At 40.9% G+C, this 23,554-nt stretch overlaps 1 protein-coding gene across 1 annotated transcript in view; it reads right to left on the bottom strand.

The window, feature by feature from the left end:
- PHLPP1 (PH domain and leucine rich repeat protein phosphatase 1) overlaps positions 1–23,554 on the bottom strand; it is a 222,015-nt gene that overhangs the window by 21,521 nt on the left and 176,940 nt on the right. The window contains exons 9-12 of the mRNA XM_039526307.1: positions 21,231–21,326; positions 17,735–17,890; positions 8,298–8,498; positions 6,906–7,068 (exon numbers count right to left, since the gene is read on the bottom strand). Of these exons, the coding sequence (XP_039382241.1) occupies positions 6,906–7,068; positions 8,298–8,498; positions 17,735–17,890; positions 21,231–21,326 (616 nt within the window). The remainder of the gene's footprint in view (positions 1–6,905; positions 7,069–8,297; positions 8,499–17,734; positions 17,891–21,230; positions 21,327–23,554) is intronic.

Here is a 23,554-nt window from a genome sequence, read left to right as displayed (position 1 = left end):
TCTCAACCTAGAATATATACTGTGAACCCAGCAGGGTAAACCTGGACCCAGTCAAAAGGGTGAGTCAGTACAGCTGAACTTTGCTTAAATATGCGAGAACATATATCCCAGTTGGTTTGTCCCAGACAGCAGAACTATGTTGCTAGGAAATTACTCCTTTGTTTGTAAAAATTGTTTTCCAAGCTTACAAAATTCAAGGCAGGTAGGAAAAAAATAAATTCTGCTCAGATATAAATTTTCTAAAGCATAAAATAACACATGGAAATTCCCATCAGTTACATACAGGCAACACAGACCCTAAAGTTGGGGATCATCATGTCTCGTGTTGCTGGAGACATCATTCAGCACCCATTCTCTATCTCAGAGATGGGCAAACTACTGCCACATCTGGCCCGTGGGACCCTCCTGCCCGGCCCCTGAGCTTCTGCCCCAGGCAGTTCGCCCCCGGCCCCTCGCCTGCTGTTCCCCCTCCCCTGCAGCCTCAGTTCGCTCCGCCGGCAGCGCAATGCTCTGGGCGGCAGGACTGCGAATTCCTGGGGCACCGCAGCTGCAGAGCCCATCCTGACCCAGAGATCTGTGCTGCGCGGTGGCGCGGCTGCTCCAGGCAGTGCGGTAAGTAAGGGGGTGGGGGTGGATAGAGGGCAGGGGAGTTCGGGGTAGTGGTCAGGGGGCGGGGGTGTGGATAGGGACCAGGGTGGTCAGAAGGCGGGGAACAGGGGGGTTGAATGGGGGCTGGGGTCCCAGGGGCAGTCAAGAATGAGAGGGGGGTTAGATGGCAGTGGACAATCAGGGGCAGGGGACCCGGGAGTGGTCAGGGGAGAGGGAGAAGGGAGGTTGGATGGTGTAGGGGTTCCGAGGGGGAGGAGGAGGGGAGTCAGGAATGACAGGAAGGGTTGGAGGGGGCAGTCAGAGGCTGGGGTTCCAGGGACGGTCAGGGGACAGGGAGGAGGGGGTGGATGGGGCAGGGGTCCCGGGGGGGGGCCCATCAGGGAGTGAGAAGCAAAAGGAGTCAGATGGGGGCGGGGCCGGGCCATGCCTGGCTGTTTGGGGAGGCACAGCCTCTGCTAACTGGCCTTCCATACAATTTTGGAAACCTGATGAGGCCCTCCTGCCAAAAAATTTGCTCCATCTACCTGTAGGACTACTATTCCCATAATTTAAAGGAGAAAAAATTAGCAAAAGTTGAAAACTCATTTTGTTTGGGTGGTTTTATGAAGTGCACTGTACTCAGTCTCTGCTAAATCAAGGTACATACTTTCCTGTGTCCTGCTAGATAATGCTCTCCATCAGCTAAGTGACACCCTGCTGAGGGCTGATCTGCACACAAAACGTGCACTGTCAGAGTAAGAGTTTAAGGCTAGATCATTTAGTCTTACCATGTGTATATCACAGGCCATCAACACGGCCCAGCTCCTGTGCACTAAACCCAGCAACCAATTCAACTAAAGGTGTGATTCAAATTGATTTAATTCAATCAATGCAAAATTGTGTGACAACTTCCCTAAAATGATTTGCTTAAAAAAAAATTGATAAACTAAGTTTAAATCAATTTACAATTGTCCACACAGCCCTTTAAATCAAATTGTGCGTCAGGGACCTGTTTTTTGCCATCCTTGTGAAAATTCATTCAATTGTGGCCAATTTATAAGCCTCTGGAAAAATAGTTCACACATACTCAGAGAATTCTGATTTTAGCTTCTAAAATCTCCAGAGATTCCATCCTAACTAAGCGTGCCCCATCCCATGCTCAAAGCTCCTGTTGCTGACCCAAAAGAACATGCACCATCCCTACAAAGCAACTGAGAATGCTCCCTCCAGCCCAAGGCTACAAGGCCAAAGCCAGACTTTTCCTATAATGGCTACTCGGGGCCAGGCCCTGGAACAGGGAGCCTGTCTCTGCTGGGCTCTCAATGCCCCCGTTGAATATTTTTAATTCATAAGTCCAGAAGTTGAAGCATAAGTGAAAATTGTTTCCATTATCTACATTACCTTTCCTCTGCAATTTGGGGTACGTCCATACTACCCGCCCAGGTCGGCGGGTAGCGATCGACTTCTCGGAGTTCGATATATTGTGTCTCATCTAGACGCGATATATCGAACTCCGAACGCGCTCCCGTCGACTCTGGAACTCCACCACCGTGAACGGCGGTGGCAGAGTCGACGGGGGAGCCGCGGACTTCGATCCCACGCCGTGAGGACGGGTAAGTACTTCGAACTAAGGTACTTCGAGTTCAGCTACGCTATAAGTTCGAAACCCCCCCCCCCCAGTGTAGACCAGGCCTTGTACATCACAAAGCACAAAAACCCACGTGTTTCATGATATTTGAAATTCAAGATCTAACCATCCCAAGATGATGAAGGATTAAACATGAAAACTGACAATTACTTTTACCTCGGGCCATTCATAGTTATGTGATATATTTGAAAGTTATTTTAATGCCACCACCATTATTTCATTCTTATAGCTTAAACAATTACTGCTATAACATGGTATACACATGCACACTATTCATCATACTATATGGATGCTCACACTGTGCCTCTCATACAATGAGACTTTATATAAAGATTTAGGAACTAGATGAAACAAAACAAGCCCTCAGACAAGTTAGAAACTTTAGGCCTTGTCTACACTGCTACTTTACAGTGCTGAAACTTCCTTGCTCAGGAGGGTGAAAAAACACGCCCCCCTGAGCAATGCAAGTTTCTGGGCTGTAAAGTGGCAATGTAGACAGTGCACCAGTGCTGGGAGAGCTCCCCTCGTGGGGTGCCGCGACTACATATCCACGTTAAAGTGCTTTAACGCTGGCAGTGAAGACATACCCTTAGTTAGGTACTTTTCAAAGGCACTGAATTATTGAGAGCCCTGAAGACTGAATTTCCTATATAGCCATGGAACAGATAAAGCAATCAGCAGCAGTTCAAGCTCCAAACAGATAGTTCCTCCCCATGAGAATTGAGGTTCCTCTTTTAAGGTCCACAAAATTTGTTATGGGCACTTTGGCCTCCAAACTTGCCAAGTCTAGAGCATCTCTGTTCAGAGTGCTAGCTAGGTTGGTAGTTATGTGAACACCCATTTATTGGGAACTGGACTGAGACCAAGTTCTTTATACCTGGGTAAAACAGGCTAAGTACCAACTGGGTATTTTCTGTACATTAAGGAAAAAGCCCCAGAGCAGTATTTCCTCCTATAGAATCATAGGATATCTGGGTTTGAAGGGACCTCAGGAGGTCATCTAGTCCAACTCCCTGCTCAAAGCAGGACCAATCCCCAACTAAATCATCCCAGCCAGGGCTTTGTCAAGCCTGACCTTAAAAACCTCTAAGGAAGGAGATTCCATCAGCTCCCTAGGTAACCCATTCCAGTGCTTCACCACTCTCTGAGTGAAAATGTTTTTCCTAATATCCAACCTAAACCTCCCCCACTGCAACTTGAGACCATTACTCCTTGTTCTGTCATCTGCTACCACTGAGAACAGTCTAGATCCACCCTCTTTGGAACCTCTTCAGGTAGTTAAAAGCAGCTCTCAAATCCCCCCTCATTCTCCTCTTCTGCAGACTAAACAATCCCAGTTCCCTCAGCCTCTCCTCATAAGTCATGTGCTCCAGCCCCCTAATCATTTTTGTTGCCCTCTTTCCAATTTTTCCACATCCTTCTTGTAGTGTGGGGCCCAAAACTGGGGACACTACTCCAGATGAGGCCTCACCAATGTCAAATAGAGGGGAATGATCACGTCCCTCGATCTGTTGGCAATGCCCCTACTTATACAGCCCAAAATGCCATTAGCCTTCTTGGCAACAAGGGCACACTGTTGACTCATATCCAGCTTCTTGTCCACTGTAACCCGTAAGTCTTTTTCTGCAGAACTGCTTCCTAGCCATTCAGTCCCTAGTCTGTAACAGTGCATGGGATTCTTCCATCCTAAGTGCAGGACTCTGCCCTTGTCCTTGTTGAACCTCATCAGGTTTCTTTTGGCCCAACCCTCTAATGTGTCTAGGTCCCTCTGTATCCTATCCCTACCCTCCAGCATATCTACCACTCCTCCCAGTTGAGTGTCATCTGCAAACTTGCTAGGAGTGCAGTCCACACCATCCTCCAGATCATTAATGAAGATATTGAACAAAACCGGCCCCAGGACCGACCATTGGAGCACTCCACTTGAAACTGGCTGCCAGCTAGACATGGAGCTGTTGATCACTACCCGTTGAGCCCGATGATCTAGCCAGCTTTCTATCCACCTTATAGTCCATTCATCCAGCCCATACTTCTTTAACTTGCTGGCAAGAATACTGTGGGAGACCGTATCAAAAGCTTTGCTAAAGTCAAGGAACAACACATCCACTGCTTTCCCCTCATCCCCAGACCCAGTTATCTTCTCATAGAAGGCAATTAGGTTAGTCAGGCATGACTTATCTTTTGTTGTATATTCTAATAAAGCATTTCTGAAACCGAGAGGACAATTTTCATATAAGAATGGATGTCTTGTCTATTTTAATATGAGGCCTAAGCAACTCCTGAAAAAATGAAAAACAAATCCTTTCCCTCTTTTCTTGCTAACCTGTTTTCTCATAGGATGCTACAAAAGAATAGCTGCATTTTGAAGACTGACTATTCCATAGGGCTTTCTGCTTTTGCTGAGCGGAAACGCAAGAAAAGCTGTTTGCTTCCCATCAGCATGTTTACATTATTCTTTTTTTTAAAAGCACAAAAGTGTATAGTTTTTGTCAAAAATGTTTCCCATGGAAAGTCTGCCCCGCTCCATCCCAACCCTTCCTTTAATTAAAAGATCAATTTTAAACAGTGTTCAATTTCCTCTGGCTATTGTTCCAAAGAGGGAGGAGTATCCCGAATCCACAACTTTGTTTTACATATCCTGGCTAAAACCAGCCTAAGCAGCTCATCCTTAGATGTGCTCATTCTCAAGCAGCAGCTTAGTAACTACGTTTCGAGTGACCAGATTTACTGAAAAATACAGATTGTTCTCAGAACTATGAGAACAAGCCAAAAAAACAAACAAAAAAACCAAAAACACTGTTGTAGTATAGTAAGCATTTTGGTCCAACAACAGTAACCTGCTCTCAATCTTGTTTACGTCTCAAGATAAATACAGTTAACCTGCTCTGTGTTATGATGGCATTTGTGTATTATATAGGGCTGTCAAACGATTAAAAAAATGAATCACGATTGCTGTTTTAATCGCACTGTTAATAGAATACCATTTATTTAAACATTTTTTGATATTTTCTACATTCCCAAATATATTGATTTCAATTACAACACAGAATACAAAGTGTGCGGTGCTCATTTTATATTATTTTTATTACAAATATTTGCACTGTAACAAACAAAAGAAATTGTATTTTTCAATTCACCTAAGTTCTGTAGTGCAATCTCTATTGTGAAAATGCAACTTATATGTAGATTTTTGTTTTTTAATACACAACACTGCACTCAAATATAAAACAATTTAAAACTTATTTACCTTGCAATGCTGGCTATAAGAGTGCCATGTGAATGCCTGTTCTCACTTTCAGGTGACATTACAAAAAAGAAGCAGGCAGCATTTTCTCCCGTAAATGTAAACAAACTTGTATGTCTTAGTGATTGGCTGAACAAGAAGTAGGACCGAGTGGACTTGTAGGCTCTAAAGTTTTACATTGTTTTATTTGAGTGAATTATGTAACAAAAAAAATTCTACATTTGTATGTTGCACTTTCACGATAAAGAGCTGTCTCTACAGTACTTGTATGAGGTGAACTGAAAAATACTCTATTTTTACAGTACAAATATTTGCAATCAAAACAATATAAAGTGAGCACTGTACATTTTGTATTGTGTTGTAATTGAAATCAATATATTTGAAAATGTAGAAAAATATTTATAATAAATTTCAACTGGCATTCTATTATTAACTAACAGTGCAATTAAAACTGGGATTAATCGTGATTTTTTTAAATCGAATTAATTTGTTTTGAGTTAATCGCTTGAGTTAACTGCGATTGAGAGCCCTAATATTATACCTTAAATATTTTCTACTTGGATAATTAGCACATGACCTGTTAGAGTTCTGTGTTATGGCCTGGAAAAGAGACAAAATTTTAGTTTACAAGAGGCAAGCAATAGTTTCCTGAACACGTTCAATTGTTGCATTCCTCCAAAGATAGAATCTCTTAAGGAAAACTCAGGTTTGTATTACTTATTTTTAAGCAAAACACAAAAATTTTAAAAAGCTGTGTGTTCTTGAGCTGTAATTTTCAAAATATTACCGAGACTGATGATTGCAAAATAATTTGCCAGATCTTTCCTCTTCTGGAATACTATCACTACCCTTTAAGTCTTGCCTGCTCTATTGCTTTTAAAGGTATTTTTAAACCAGTTAGTTATACGGCTGGCTCTAAATATTATTCATTTCCATACATGGTTAGCTGTCATGGTTACAAGTACTGACTCATGACATATACAACCTGGTTACAGGAAGACAATTAATACTTATTTTGTAGAGAAGACAGGACCTGCTAAAAGTGCCTAGTTAGCAGGTCCTTCCTTCCTTGCCCTGTGGAGCAGACCATTCCAAAGTGAATTCCTCATGTCCTCTGGCATGGTGTCCCCCATGACAGTAAAGTTGCCCAGATTTCAACAGAAGGTAAAACTCTGTAGGAGTTAGGCAGCATGATGGATTTGGGATTCACATATACGACTAGTACATGTGTGCTGTGACAAACTTAAGGACACAACATAGCCTGGTTACAAACACACTGTACTACGATGAGGGTCTCATTCTTGAGGCATTTTATTCACACTATTTCTAGCACCCAGAATCCTTTCAAAACGTGTGTGTGTGTGTGTGTGTGTGTGTGTGTGTGTGTGTGTGTGGTGTTTTTTTTAAAACGCATCCATTCCATACCTTTATTTCAACAAGTTGCATGACTTCTGGGAAGACTTCAATGCAGTTGGAGTGAGCAATCACAGTATGCATACGTCTACAGTTCATAATGGTTGTTGGAATGGCTTTCAATTTGTTCCCACTAATATCAATTTCTTCCAATTCCTCAAGCTTGGCCATTTTACTATGAAAAGAAAGAAGGGAGATTAAGGAATTTTTTTTTATATGTACTGTTATTTTTAAATTTTAAGCTTAGCAGTTTTTTTTTTTTTAAATTGTAGGCCCATACTGTTGTAAGAGATCAGTGTTTGCCATCTCTCCTATCATGTCACGTCAGCAAGGTCACATCATAAGATCTCATTTGTTCTATTTTGTATTGTTAATTTCTTAATTTAAAAATTCCTGGTGTTTATTTCTATTTTTTGTTCATATTTTCCTCTTTTAGTATTAGTTTTTTCTTTTCCTACTCTATGCTCTTTCCTTACCTTTCCCCTGGCATCCTGCTTGCATTCCCTCTCGCAGAATGCTTGGTAAGTTCCCCTCATTCTGTTGCTCTCTGTAGAGCAACATGTATTCTCACTTCCCCTCCTACTTGTTACTCCCTGAAAGTAGTGTGCAAGGGAGTGGCGGCATGTATTGCCTTCGTACCAATAGGAGGAAGGAAAGAATTTGAAGGAAGGGGAGAGATGGGGCATCAGTGTCAGTAGCCTGGCTGTGCAAAATGTCATATCATGACAGATGTAATATACCTTCTTGAATCTGGTGGCATCCCCAGCCTTACACTTGGCTTGTCCACACTTAAGAGAGATTCTGGATCAAAGTAGGGTGTGAATTTAAGCACAATAGATAATCCAGACTAGCTCTCCGTGCAGACACTAATTCCACAATCAGAGTGTCTTTTTCTGTTTTAGTTTAATCCAATTCAAAAATGCATTACTCTAATCTGGAAAAAGGCACTCTTATTCCAAAATAAGCATCCACGTGATGTGCTATTCTGGAATAACTATTGTGGTCAATTTTGCCATGTAGATAAGGCCTCAGTATGTGTGTGTAAAGTGATCAAGTTATGCTAACTATGTGGGAAACAGCTTCCAGATTTCCATAACGTGGCTGCGACAGGAGAGTGCATTGACTTTCCTTAGTTGAGACTAGCACACAATCTCTAGAGATAAATGCACACATTAACATACAAAGTGCATTCCATTCCTGTGTACAACACGAGAGCATGTAGTTACATACATTCAAGTGGCAATGGACAAACCCACCACTGCACAGGCAACACGCACATGCGCTTAAAAAACAAATGCAACACTCCAATTTGTGAACAAAACCTTGCTATGAAAATATGCTCCGCATTTTCCACTTAAGACTGCTTTCTAATAAAGAGACAAGCAGCACTAAGAAGTTACTTACCTCGCAGGAAAGCTCTGTAACCGATTGTAGGCCATATGCAGGATCTTCAGATGTGGATGGCCCGTTAACAAGGGCACACATTTATCTGTGAGGTTGTTATTGGTCAAATAAAGTTCCTGTAAGATGCTGTTGGTCTCTTCAGAAAGGGTGGCCGGAGGAAGTGTTTCTAGTTTGTTGGCAGAGGCGTTCAAGTTTCTCAAGCTGCAAAACAAGATTGTACATGTAGTTAAGAGTTACTGTATTGTTCATCTGTCTTCATTTATAAACACCACCACCACCAGAGATTTACAGAATGTTACATTCAGAAGCAGAAAATTGCTGGAAGTGGGCAGAAGACAGTTTAGTTTTATACATGTAAAGTAAATTTCCATTTAAATCGTTAAATTAAGTAGTGAGAGACTTTGTGCTCTTGGAGGTGGCATAGATAAAAAAGCATTTTCTAGTAGTACTCACTGGACCACAGATGGCATTTCTAATGTACAGTATGAAACACATTATGGAACCTGTATTTACAGCTTGGAAAAGTTGGTTACACAAATATGCAAGGTAAATAGCAAAGATGTACACCTGGCAATAAGGGCTGGGTGTCTTAGGAGTTGAAACTTTTCACTTCTACATCATTGTTTAAAATCTGACAGATACTAATAGCAACAAGAAGTGGTTACTATTATACATTTGTTTGGTGGCCTATGTGTCTAGTTCTTGATGGATAGGTACATCTTATCCCCAGACCAGGCTGCCTCTCCCCTCAGTGCTCATAGCCAAGTAGTTGGCATTCTTAATTATTTCTGCAGTCTTAGATGAGAGGCCAAGGACTGAATAAGCAGGAAAAATGAGTCCTTTTCCCTCCCTCAAAAAAGCTTTTGCAGCCCTGGGATGAGATACAATCGACACTGGTGTGGAGAAGGTTGCACTGCCTGTTTTACACCTATATAGATCTGTAGACAAGGAACTCATTTGTTTAAATAATTTTAGTGCTAGATTGATACATACAGTAGTCTCAAGGGATATCTGGCAAATAGATACAATTTTTATTTGAAAAATATCTTAATGCCACATATATTTTACACGAGAAATGGAAGAACTTTTATCCCACTATTTACTTTACATAGAGACTGCCTTCGGGAGCATACTTTGCTAAAGAATGAGGGTGTTTGTGTGTGCAAATATACAGCATCCAGGCTCTTGAGATCAAACCGCACTGTTCTCATCAACTAATGAAAAACGACAGCTGCAACAGTCGAAGTTATTTTCAAGAAACAGAAGATCAACTATGTTAATTTGGTAGACAAGAAAGCAGGTCAGTACCCATAAAATAAGGGAACAGAACACAAATTAAAAAAATAAAGTATTTGTGTCTGACTGAAGAAGCAATACTGCCTGATTTATTTCATGAGGAAGGTACGAAATATTGATAAATTTTTCTCTAGTCGTCCAACTACACGGGGATTCACACCAAATGTTAAGGTTTATTAATGAATGAAACGGATTTCCAAGAGAATTCACAGCTGCAACCTGTTGAACCTTGTCCACAGAAAACAAGAGAGTTTACACACTATAGAAAAGTCACACACAATGCTGAGGGATTAAAAATTTTCCATTAAAACAAAAAACTCCAGGAGCTCTGAAGAACTGAAACTAGGTTAACTAGTTTACACAGATTCCAGAGGAGTCCACTAACGCAGAAAAACGCAGCTTAAATCAACAGTCTCATTTGTTATTCAGAGGAGCTGTATAATTGATGGAAAAAGATTGCGATTGCAAGGTTTTTTTTTTGTTTTTTTTTTAAAACAAATCCCCCCACCCTCGACTTCATCCTTTAGCAAACAAAAATACACTGTCTGTTCAAAAATGGATCACAAAGCATAAGCATACTGAACTAAACAAATTACTTTACTAAATCACAAGAATGCGCACCTAATGCTAAAATATGAGACGTTACTGTAACAACTTATGTTGGCAACAGCATTCTCTTAGTCTCCTCTTTTCTCCACTATATTTTCTGGTATGATCAAAAATTCTCAAATTAAAGGTGCTATAAGTGATTTAACAACATTTACAAAGCCTAAACATTCCTGCAACCACCATTACTGAACGGTCGGTTTTGAAAATGGTTTAAGGTCTTACCACTGAGCAACCACCTACTTCCTGTGCTGCACTACTACAGTTGCAATCAGTAGAACTACTCAAGCTTGATCCCCTTGGAAGAGAGGTCTGGCAGTACAGCTTTGTCTCAGCCCTCCACCTGGTCCAAAACTGTTCTGGTGACTTTCAGAGCACAATGCCAGGCACACACATTTGCAGGGCCTGCAGCAGAGAGTGGGGTTTCATGGGGATTTGACTTGTGCTGTGGAGAGGAGTAGTGCTTTCTTGGGGACCAAGTTCTGCGGGCATAAGAGGGATAACTGGCTATTTTACTTCATTTCTTGTAATATGCAAGGCTCTAAGTGCCCCTGTAGCAAAGGTCTATATTACTGCATGAATCCAAACACAGTAACTATGCAGAAACCCTAAAGTAGAGAGGTTAAGCTATTTGCACGCAGCAATTCTAAGGCAGTAGAGCTGGTCGAAACTGGAATTTCTGTTCTTTGGAAAATTCTGACATTTTTAAAATTTACACTGCATTTCCCACTGTTTAGGGATTCCACAGACTGGGCTCCTCTATGCCAAGAAGAATGCTGGCACAGTCCCTCCCTAAAGCTCAAGATTGGGATCCTCAAATCTACGCTCATTTGTTCTATCTGCCTTTCCTTTATATAACAGGTTTGGGTGGTTTTTTTGTTTGTTTGGTTTTTTTTTTTTAAACTCAAGTGCACATAGTTACAGTTTCCACGTTTGTGGTTAGGATATCAGATCCTACATTTTTCATTCCCCCTTCCCCCATCTATAACTTAGATCACCACTGCTCATTAACATTCCTCTTTAGAAGCTGTCATTCCAAACTGAGGGTACGTCTACACTGGAAACTTCAAAGTGCTGCTGCAGGAACGCTCCCGTGGCAGCGCTTTGAAGTGTGAGTGTGGTCGCACGCGAGCACTGGCAGACAGCTCTCCCAGCGCTCCTGGTATCCACGAGGGGATTAGCTCTGCCGTGCGAGTGCTCAGAGCCTGTCTACACTAGCGCTTTAAAGTGCTCAGACTTGCTATGCTCAGGGGGGTGATTTTTCACACCCCGAGCAGGCAAGTTAGTGCGCTATAAAATGTAAGTGTAGACAAGCCCTTATACTAGTTTTTGGGACACTGAAGGATTCATAAAAATGCTCTGCCAGCAATTTTCAAACACATACCCATATATATAAGGACAATATTCTCAGAGGGGAGGGTTAATGAATGAATGGTTTGAAATAATGTAAAACAACACTAACTCTAAACTAGTTGTACATAAAATAAGCTGATAAGAGTCCGCAGATAAATTTCCATCACGCTGATTTAACTAACTGGGCCTAGTAAAGGCTATCCTGAGGCTATGGCTACACTAGAGAGCTTGCAGCTGCACCACTGTAAGCTTTCTAGAGTAGCCATCCTCAGCCAATGGGAAAGAGCTTTCCCGTCAACTTAATCAATCCACCCCCAATGAGAGGTAGTAGCTATGTCTGCAGGAGATGCTCTCCCCACCAACATCATGCTGTCCACACTGGCGCTTAGGTCGGTGTAACTTATGTTGCTCGGTAGGGGGGCTTATTTATGCCCCCGAGCGACATAAGCTATTACTAACATAAGTGGCAGTGCAGATATAGCCTGAATTGTTAGAATTCATCCTCAAACCTCCAGCTGGGTTTGGCACTGCCAGCTACCACGTTAGATTTGTTTCATGTTCCATCAATGCCCTCTGGAGCCACAGTGCTGGGAATTTACTTAGATACAAGCACTGACATCTTTCCAGTGCCTGTATTCAAAAACCATTCCATGTGCCTGCAGATATCCCACTCATATCACTATCAGATGGAACCAGAATGTCAAGCATGAAAGCCTAGTCCAAACTTAATTGTTTTTCCTTCAGACTCTGCCCCCCACACACATCCCCCACAAGCACATGAAAAAGGACATCAACATAAGAACTTGATTCCACTACCATCATATATACCAGAATACAATAGCGAGGAAATATGAATTAACAACAGTTACAGAGATAAAAAAGAACTTAGTCACTGGCAGCGACACAGGAATTCTGTAGCTTTGACAAAGTGCAAGGTTTCCTCTGGGGTAATAAACATTCAGCTCTGGCTGGAGCAAGTCACCTTCAGTTTTATAGAGTATTAGGCTGATACCTTAATAAAAAAAGTCACTTATTTTTTTCAACCACACACCTAGGCAAAATATAAAATTTTCCCAGAGAACACACATAATCATGGTAGGGCTTCAATGATTCCGCTGAAATAGATCTCTCAACATGTGTGCAGTTTACATAAAGTGTTAAACTACTTGAAGTAAAAGAGTGATTTCATTTTAAAAATCTACTTCTACAGGAAATGGAAAAAATCTTCAGTTAGGAAAAATAATTAAGAGATTCCAAAATATTTATATTGGTATTTAGCTGTATTGTATTCAAGAAATAAACTGGGGTAAAAGAACCCTCAGATTTGTATAGTACTTCTTTCTCCCCGAAGTATTCTGAAACATTTTATAAACGTCACAATGCAGCTACCAATGGAGCGTAACATGGTAGCTGTTTAGAAATGCACAGCTATATTATGGAATTGTTTAAAATAGCAAGGTAAAAAAGATTGTATCCAGTAAGAAAGACAGGAAATTTAAATTAAAGCAATCCTGTTTAGCTTGCAGACAGTGACATTCAGTCAGGTCATATAGCTGCAAAAAAAAAAATGCACAAAATTAAACGGAAATCAGAAGAATCTAGGCCAATATGTACCCCAAGTATTAAGATCTCAGATGATACAAGTTAGAAAAGGAAACCATTTTAAGTATCTGTAAAAAATGCTCAGTGTATGAACATCTAATACCATCAACAGCACAGAAGTGAAATGGAAACAAGTTCCATAAAAGGGAAAAATCAGGGAAAATAAATACTAAATTGATACTAATCTTGCAAAACCAGACAATTCTGGCATGACTGTTCTAATTGAGAAAGGGGTGGGAAAAGTACATCCCCAATCCCCCTCTGAATCATCCTATCAATGGACCGCCAAAAGTACACTATCCAGATCATCTAATTTCTTCCTTAGCTCTTGCCATCTTACCTACCTCCCCTTCTCCTGTCCCTCATTCTCTTATTCCCTAATCCTCCAGTGAAACTACCTTCCTGTCTCCAGAGTATCTGTTTCAGTTGATCACCTTCAGGTAATGAAATAGGAAGAGAGGGGAAGATGATAAAACTATGTTAAATTATGTGTGCGCAGAAGGTTTGGGTATCAATCATTCCACCTGTTATTCCCCGCTCCCCCTCCTGATACAAGAATTAGGATCATACACAGCACCAGGAAGTAATGGGGAGTGTTAAGGTGTGACTCAGCGGTGCATGAAAGTGGCATATATTAGGTGTTAGCAGTATCTTTTTTTCATCAAATATTTTCCCAGCTACCCAGCCCTGGTGTGGGATCAGCACCCGGATGAAGCTAAAACCAGACATGAAAGATGAACACATTCTGAAGAACTAGCCCACATATATCAATCACCCTCAATAGACACCCTACCCTCAACATCTGTCACAGTATACGGATGTACGACCCTAGACTCACCACTGACGCTACATACTCCAACAGAACAGCTGCCAAACACATCTTTTACACCCAAGTCTGGCCAAGAACCTTTGTCCCACATCCTAACAGATGGAGACTTGGTCAGAGTGATTCATGTATATGTGAATTCACACAGGCTTCTACTCAGAAGTAGAAACATTGGAAAAAAAACCTCTACCTAGTACTAGAGTACTAAGAGCCCACATGTGAAATAACAGTTACTGTGAGTACGACACCCACCATTCTGAATGGTGGAATAAGTCAAACAACATCAGTGAACCTGGTTACAACCCAGTTGTCTCCAAATAGTTAATCACAGTTCTAATCTGTAGCACAGAACAGAGTAGACTTAATACATGACCAAGTGAAAGTCTTGGAGCCAAGTTTGTAAGCAGGTATATGGAACTGAATTGTAACCAAGCTCTGTGACATAGTTGTATTTAAAATGTGACCTTAGTTTAAAAAGGTACTGATCTACCTTGGGGACCACCTCTCTCTCATCCTTGTTGGATGCATTTCTCAGGAACAAATGAACCCAGGGTTGTGAGTTCAATCCTTGAGGGGGCCACTTAGTGATCTGGGGCAAAAAAAGGAATTTCTGTCCTGGTCAGGGGAACTTAGTTTCATAGACAAATCCTCAGGAGCTTATGGTCTAATAGACATAATGGAAGTTTCTCCACAAATCTGATACTGTAATAGTTTAAAAATAGAAAACTAATTTTAATGAAAACTAGTGCATCACATTCCTAAGCTCTATTTGCCAATTGAGAATACAAATTTTGTTTTAATTTTTGTACGAGTTTGAGGAGGATGCCATTAAAGGTTTGATGCAAAACACAGACAGAAGTTGGTAAATATCTTATTGTTTTTCAACATGCATTGAAGCACTGATTTCTGTGTTTTTTTCAACCAGGTGTTGTGGATGCTAAAAACAAACGCTGTGTTAAAATTAAGTAGGCACCTCAGACCCACTAAAACCCAAGGATAGCTGGAGTTCAAGGAAGATGGAGAGGTCTATGAGCTGAAGCACATCTTCTATCATCTTCCCTTGGAGGATATCGAAGTGCTATACAAACAAAATCCATCTCCACGGACTCCTGGATGTAGGTCTCATTTTATAGATGGGGAAATTAAGGGCCTCTGGGGAATAATGATCTGCCCAACATCATATGCTGTAGAAAGACTGTGGCAGAGCTGGAACTTGAAACCAGCTGTCTTAGCACCCACTCCTGTGCTTTAATTACATGGTCATAGGGGTATGCTGCCCTACAAACCAGTTTGAGTGAATTTCAGCCATACAATTCTTTCAGTTCATGTTTTTAAAAACCCATGAAGTAAAAAGGCATTTTCCAGACAAGACCCAAGCTCACACTCTCCAAATTTGAGGCCTAATCTACACTGGCCTTTTTCTCAACAACTGTCTCTGCTGCAGCAGTGGTGTGTGCACTAATAGACCAGCCAAAGTGTCATTTTTACCATTGTCTCTTCTGTATCTTTTCTGAGTAGGGTTAGATGACATGGTAACAGGATAGGTCTACATAAATGATCCAACCAACAGTGGAGCTGCAAAGGTGTTAAGAAAAATTCTAGAGTAGACAAGGCCTGTGTATATCTCCTGCAACAATACTTTACATCACTAGTACATCGCTAAAGGAGAGCTCCTTTACAATGCATTGGGATGTCTAGGTAGTAGAGGGAAGATACAGAACCTTGAGGGGACCTAAAGTTCTTGTAAGCTCACAAGGGAAGAGAGCATTTGGAATCTGTCATATACATTTTACTTTAAAGTCTGAATTTTCTTCTGATTGTTTATTTCAGTCAAATGTTATGGTACTTAATGTTTTTGCAGTTGAGTTTAAGGTGTGGCATATTATGGTACAATCTCCACCTGCAGCTTCTCTATCTTGCCGCAAAATGGCATTAATCTGCATTCTAGACTAACAGATGGTAATTCTAATTCAGAAAAGGATTACTTCCCTACTCCCTGACCCCCCCTTCAGAGATGTGAGTAGCTTTCTGAAACTTCTATTTCTTCTTTTTTTGCTCTCCAGGCTCGACTAAGTATATTTTCTTTAAAAAAAAACAAAACAAAAAAATCCTTGAGTAGAAATGTATATTCCTGTTTGGGGAGGGGGGCGGTATTTATTTATTTTACAAAATGGATCTATTCTTGTGAGCGCTTATGAATATGTTTGCAGGGTCAGGCTTTATGTTCATGCAATGTTATGGTGGAGATTTTAGATGTACAAAAGACAGGAAGTTCAAAGTTGTCATCCTGCATCAGCAGCTATAAATTTGTCCTTTTGCACACAAAATATAGGTAATAGTTTGCTTTACTATACAGGCTGTTAAATTTACTGCAATAAGTTACAGTTGCCCTGGTAGCCATATTGTTATGTTTCTCAACTTGTTAATGTGTGTTTGAGGGCTGCAAAATTTCAGCCATAATATCAAACAACTACATTGGAATAAACTGAGCAAACCTGACACGTACATAGTGCTGAATATGGACAGCAAACTTTTAAAATCAAAACTCCATTTCAGCTCCCAGCACAAGCATATTTGAAAGATTCCTTAAAACCACGAAGAAGGAAGTTCTATGCTTGGGCAACTTGAACAGAAGAAACCTTTCCTAATGAAAATTAACCTTTTGGCATTACAAGTTTTAGTCTAAAGGACAGTTTTCCCACAGCAAATTACTGAAGTTTAGAATTTATATGCAAACTGCATCTCCAACCAAACCTGTAGCATTATAACCCTCACACAACGAGCCCTTGAAAATGAAGACATAACACTGCCTTCATAAAAGATTTACAGCATAAAATAAGGGCATCCCTCTGACTGACTCATTACCAATCTTTTGGTGATGAGTCTTGTCTAAATAATGACAGTGAGATTAACAGTGCGGTTTCCCACCCAAGGAGAGCCAGTAGCTGTGCATTCTATTGTCATAGTTTAGAAAATGAACTAAAGAGTCTTGCATGTCAAATTACATGCAGCATTGATATCACCAGTAAGCCTATGACCATTGTTGAATCATGAAGGTACGAGAAATATAAAAAGCTAAGCAGGTTGTCCCATCGAAGGCCTCTAAATCTGCCTCACTCAGATGCTACAAATATGTTTTAAAAATACTTCTTCGTGCCTCTATACCATACACAAATTAAAGTAGATTTTGAAGTCTGTGTCTTCAGATTCATAAACACAATTACAAAGACTCCAAGGCATGTAAAGCTGCAGCACAGAAATAAAGGCGGGGGGAGAGGAAATCAAATCAAGTGATGTCACCAAATAAATTAGTGACAAACACTCAAAGGTATGAAAATTTCAGAAGCAGGAACAGAAGAAACCACTGTCAGTTATTTTTACAATCTTATGTGACAGGTTTTATTTTGTTTGAAAGGAATTAATACATTTTGCTTTTGATTCACATAGAAGCTTCCACACTCTGGGTTAAAATTTATTTAGAAATTGCTGCTAACATATCTGGGAATGTATAGCAAAAAATGGCACACGTTACTTTGTAGGTAGAGGTACTGTGGGAGCTTAGTGACAAAAAAAGCATATGAGAGCAGAAAACCAGAATTAAAAAATTACTTATGTTTTAGCAGGTTAGACAGGACATCTGTTCTTAGCACAGAAGGCCCACAGCTTTCAATTTAAGAGACCCTCAGATTACCCTTTCAACTAAGAAATAAAATGAAACAGGTTTGTCATGTAAAAAATATTTTTTTTTATTTACCTGTCTGCTTTCAGAAGAAGATTCGATGGGAGCTCAAGGAGCTGGTTGTGTTGCACATCCAGGACTTCTAGTTGCGTTCGTTCAAACCTCTCTGGTAGTCTTCCTAATTGGTTATGTCCTGCCAGCAGCTTACGCAAACTGCTACTGCAAAACAACCTTAAAAAAATAAAATGTCAAAAATTAATAAATCTAAATTAGATAAGGACACACTGAGAACTACTACTTTATAGGGGACCCAATTCTTGTTTCAAAAACTGGCTCATAAACAACTGATTAGCAGAAGAGTGGATTTAATAATCCACAAGAGTCTTCCCACACCTCACCAACCTCTCAGAAAATGGATGAATGTTGAGAGATTTGGGGGAGGAGAAGGGACAAGGAATCAAATCACTCCACAGGCTATTCCTAGACAGTGTGTCACTGGTGAAGTGGGTAATTACAGCAGTGACTTCAGAAAGCTGAACCTGTGGGATCTCTCCAGATAATGAAGGATTAAAAAAAGTGAGAGAACACCAACCACCCTGGAAAAGTAGTAGTAGCAGCACTATACTCATCATGTGCTGACTCATAATCCACTGTACTTCCCCTCCTACCTCCATTTTTCTTTTTGTTAATACCAGACTAACATAAAGCCTCCTTTCCAGTTCTATAGGGAATGAAATTTATCTAATCCGCTTTTCTATCTTGAGCTTTACAAGCTGCGGATGGCCCAAAGTTCCCCTCACTGCCTTTTTTTTTGGGGGGGGGGGGGGAGCGAGGATAAAAGGTTTGTTTTGGTAAACTACAAGTCAAAACCACTAATTGTTCCTACAAAAATTGTTAAAGGAATTTAGATATTGGGCGTAAAAAGCCCGATAACACAAAAAAGACCAAGTTTTGATTTTAAACAGGAATAAATCAAAAGAAAAAAGATTATTCTTCATCTGCTTCATCATCCAGTGACTATACAGTTTTAATTAAAAGATGCCTATGCCTCTTTTTGACCTTGCTTTCAAGCAAAGATTCACATATTACTCAGCATTAGTGGAAACCTTCCTCCCCCTCTTCACACGAGACCCATACATCCGCAAAGAATCCTGCATTCCCTCCACCCCCAATGCATCAACTATTATTATGCAGTGCCATTGTAGGTCATTGGGCAAGTGTGCCAAAGTAATCAGTTAAGTATGCTGGCTTTTCCCTTGACAGATGTAGTCAGACACTACAAGTGAGTGCCAGTATCAACAGTTCAGGAAGATGAGGGCTTGCATTATGTAATTATGGATACAAATCAATGTCACCACTTTCTCTAGCCAAGACGACTCAGCAATAGGGTAAGTATCTCTGAAATTGTTGAACCTATTTATTTTAGTAGTTTTGTTCTGCTTTGCTTTAACTCTCAATTTTGTTCAAAAATGCCTCTAAGAGAAAAAGAATTATGGAATTTTCCTTCTATTTTTTGTTTCTCATAGGCCTGGTCAATGTTGTCAACATAAAATGTTTTAGCTAGTAACTAAAGCTGGCCAACAAAACAATGTAGCGGATGTGGAAGAAAACTGGAAATAGTTTCTGTCCCAAATCAGGATGGAATGTCGAAAATTTAAAATTTTCTGTGGAAGCTAAATTAAAAAGAAATATAATCAATTTTGGGAGAACCGAAGCAGAATTTTTTGGCTTGCTCCTTGAGCTACCTGATTACCCAAAGAGCTGGGCAGCCCAGCATGTTACGGAGGTGGGGGAACATTGACACTACATTTCTTTGTATACTCTGCTCCATTTTGACTGTGTAATCTCCACAGCTTGAAGGACTATATCTCAGTTATAAAAAGGTAAGTGCAATGACAATCTGCTGCAGTTTATTCAAATTAGGTGCAACCCCCAGGCTCCCAGCAAAATCACTAGTCTCTCTCTTTATTCAAATTATGGACACTTATTTTTACAGTATTAAAACTTTCTCCAAACAGTGAGCTCTTCATCCACTTAGCATGTCCTGGCACTGTTGTCCAATATGGAAACAAATCAACCAGGTTTCCTTTGAGAGCAGGAAGGAGTAAAGGGGCAGTAGGGAATGCTCCAAATACATATTTATACCGAAGTGCCAGAGGATTTTGTTGATACTGTTGATAAACATTTGGGAATGGGCATCAAAGCTTAAATCCAGGCCCAAACTTGCCAGAAGTTCAGGGATGTTCAAAGCCAATGTTTTGGGGTGGGCCCATCAATAAGTATAATATCACTAAGTCACCTAAGCATATGCTATCAGGAAGAGCTATTGAGGTTTAAAACATTTCCTGGTATTTAATGGGAAGATGGGCAAAGAAGATGCATGTAGATTGTGCCTTGGAGTCATTAGTTTCAGCCAATCATTCATCTCCAAAGATGCCCTGTGTATGCCTTGATAGTTTTTGCTGTTATAAAATACAACACAACAACTGAAAGGCAACTGGAGCTGATGTGAACAAGGCATTTCTAGAGAATTCACAGTATATACGTTAGCCTGATAGGTTGCTCAAGTCAATCTTCTCTCATTCCTTTCAGCCTATATTTCTAAATTCTGCCTTTACTTTCTATTTCTAATGCAAAGTCCTCGGTTCACACCACAGTTCTCATCTGGACTAAAATAACCTCCTCTCTGGCTTCCCTAACACTCTTCTTTGCTACAATGGCTCTTTTTCCATATGAAGTTTGAACTTATCCTCACTTTTATGGATCTGCCCCTTACTGCCATCACTTCACCCACTCTTCTCACCACATGGCTGCTGCTTGTCTCTCTTCTCCCACGCTCACCATGTCTTTTTCCAGGCTGCTTCCTATGCCAGTAACGACAACCCTCCTCCTGTAAGCCACATGTGTTCACTCTCTCTAATTCCTCCGCAAAACCCACTTTTCACTTTGATTTCCAAACTGACCTCCACTCATGTGCCAGCTAATTCCCGTTGTCTCAAGGTGCTATTTACAAAAAAGATATGAAAATATTAAGATCTTTCTTCTCTTCCCTATGATTTGTGTTTGTCTGTGAAGTTAACTCTTGAGGGGCAGGGCCCATGTTTTTACCTGAGAATATTGCTGACTGTCGTACAAACCTATAACAGTCCGAGCCCTTAGGTGAGTCATGTCCTTAGGGGCGGGGTTTGCTCTGTTTCTACCACACTTTGCACCATGGAGCCTTGTTTGGGGCTTCTAGGGGAACAGCATTAAGTTCTAATTTCTGAATCTATAAAGCATCATGCAAAGTTATGGTTGTAAATATTTAATAAGCTTTCCTCTCTGAATAGCTGCAGAGACGGCTTTAGAACTTCTATCTGGAATTCAAAGACATTGTTCTCTGCGTGAAAGTAAAGAAGAAAGGCCGTGCTGAAGCTTATGGCATGATGACATCTCAGGAGGTAAACATAAAATCAATCAAAAGATAAAACAAGCTTGTCAGTCAATGGAACACACTAAACACTGAATCAGCAATTATTTTTGAATAAGGTTATCCTGTCCCAAGTTGCGTAACCTGGTCTGAAGGACTCACCGGGCAGGCAGTTCACATAGTTGATTGTGGCCAACATCCAACACTTCTAGTTTTCTGCTGTCACATACCCACTCAGGCAGGCTTTCCAGGTGGTTTCTATGGAGATGAACACAGGAATCAAATTAAGGTGTAGTCCTTAAAGACTGCTACTAACGCAATCAAAAACTTATCTGTACACACATGCACAAACACACACGAAGCCTACTGCACATACAGGTCCCAGTGGGAACTGTAGATCCTCTCACCATTGAGAAAACAGAGTACAGTAAGATTTTGGTTGTAAGAGAAGAGAAAGCAGCCAATTATTTTATAAAACTAAACATTATGGGGAAAGGACTAAGTTTTCAAACTCATGCACAAATACTGTGAATACTTTCCCTCTTCGCAACTGTAAAAGCACCTAGTACAGGAGGAACAGATATACACCCTGTTGAGCACTTAACTGAATACTCAGCTACACAACTAGGCATCTAATTTAAGGTAGCTGCATGCAGAATTTAAGTTTAGGGAACAATATTTTTGACTGCATAGAAATCAACACTCCTTTCTCATCAGTGTGCTTGAGTCCCCTTTGGATTTATTCAAAGAATGATCTTTAACCCAAAAAAGCAAATAGTGACCAAGCCCATATTTCTGGTAAATATCAATTACCTTAAAAATATAATCATGAATACCAAATCAAACAAACATATTCCTCTAGAAAAAAAAACAAAGAAGCCCCATTGCTTAACTGTATGCCAATTTATTATAACACACAAAAATGAAGTCATAAAAAAGTTTCAAAGTCACTGCAAAATCAAATATTCCTCAATATGACTAATGCTTTGTTTTCCACTTCTTACAAACAGCACTTTTCAGTAAATCATACTTACTCATGCACATACACTAAGGTTAGATACCCAATTACGCTGATTTATGTTCTTGCACATCTAAAAACGGATGGCCACAGCCCCAGGCTAGCTCATTTACTGCTATGCTCCCATTTAAAATGTTCAACAGCTTACAAGTGCCTTAAACAGTTTTTATGAAGTTAATGGCACTTAAGTGGAGGTTACTTACTGTAACTGGAGGTTCTTCGATATGTGTGGTCCCTATCTGTATTCCACACATGGGTACACATGCACGCCATGCACCCGAGTCTGTAGACTAACAAGCAGCGTCTGTTGGCCCAACTAAAATGTCAAAAGAGGCTCCTAGCAGTGGGCTAGGAATGGGTCACAGGTGTGGTGGTAGAGGGGGCCAGAAAGCAGGACCTCAGTCTTCTGTTGCTTGTGAGAGGCTTGGTAGGATGCTGGTAGTAAAGCACAGGAGGAGAAGGTGGTGGACTTGGTTTATAGGTCTGTCTTTAGTGCTTTCTCCTTGGGGCTGGTGTGTTGATCATCAGGAATCAGAAAATAGGCCTTACATCCTTTAATGAGTGGAGAGATTCAATCTTTGCGTTAAAGAGGTTGGGCGCAGAGGGAAGATATTTGATATATTCTGCATCTCTTTGGGGAAGCCCAAAGATTGCAGCCACAAATCCCTCCTTGTAACAATGCCAGTGGCCAAGCTGCTGGATACTGCATCTGCTGCATCAGCTGCATCCCAAAGAGCCATTTTCACTAGCAGCTTGCCGCCCTCTAGAAAGGAGAGGAACTGGGCTCTGTCCTCAGAGGAAAGTTTGTCCTGAAAGGCTGGCAACCTAGAGTAGTTATTAAAGTCATACCTGGCTAGGAGAGCCTGGTAATTGGAACTGATAGAATTGCAAGCCCACAGAGAAGACGTTTTCCCCAGGAGATCCAGTCTCTTGGAGCCCTTGTCTGATGGGGTGGTCTAAGTATTGAGATCTATTAGGTTTCATAGCAGCCTGTACCATCAGGGAGCTGAGAACAGGGTGGAGAACAGGAATTTAGCTCCCTTTACCGGAATAAAAGAGCAATTCTCAGCCTTCTTAGGTGTGGGGGGCAGGATGCTGGGGTGTGCCAGACCAATCTCGCCACCGGTTCCAATAGCGTTTCGTTAACAGGGTGAACCACCTTACTTGACCCCAGAGGCTGCAGAATGTCCAACAGTCAATGGTGTGGGTCTTGGACTTCCTTAAGAGATATCTGGAGATTACCAGCTGCTCTTCATAGTAAGTTCTGCCTATGATCATCTGGAGGGGAGGGGCAAGAAGGAGAGACCATCTCATCCAGGGAAGAGGAAACTCCCATCAGAAATGTTGGTACCTGCCGTCCCAGTTCAACCACCTCCTCCTCCACCAATGGAACCAGTTGCTGGAGCAAGTGGGAGGGGACTGGAAAGACTTCTGGGTGTGTCCTAGATGTCTGGTATAGGGATCCCAC

This window comes from Mauremys reevesii, linkage group 2 (genome assembly GCF_016161935.1).
Source record: "Mauremys reevesii isolate NIE-2019 linkage group 2, ASM1616193v1, whole genome shotgun sequence".
In the NCBI taxonomy this organism is placed as follows: Eukaryota; Metazoa; Chordata; order Testudines; family Geoemydidae; genus Mauremys; species Mauremys reevesii.
Note: the sequence above shows the minus strand (reverse complement) of the source record. Positions and strands in the feature narration are given on the sequence as shown.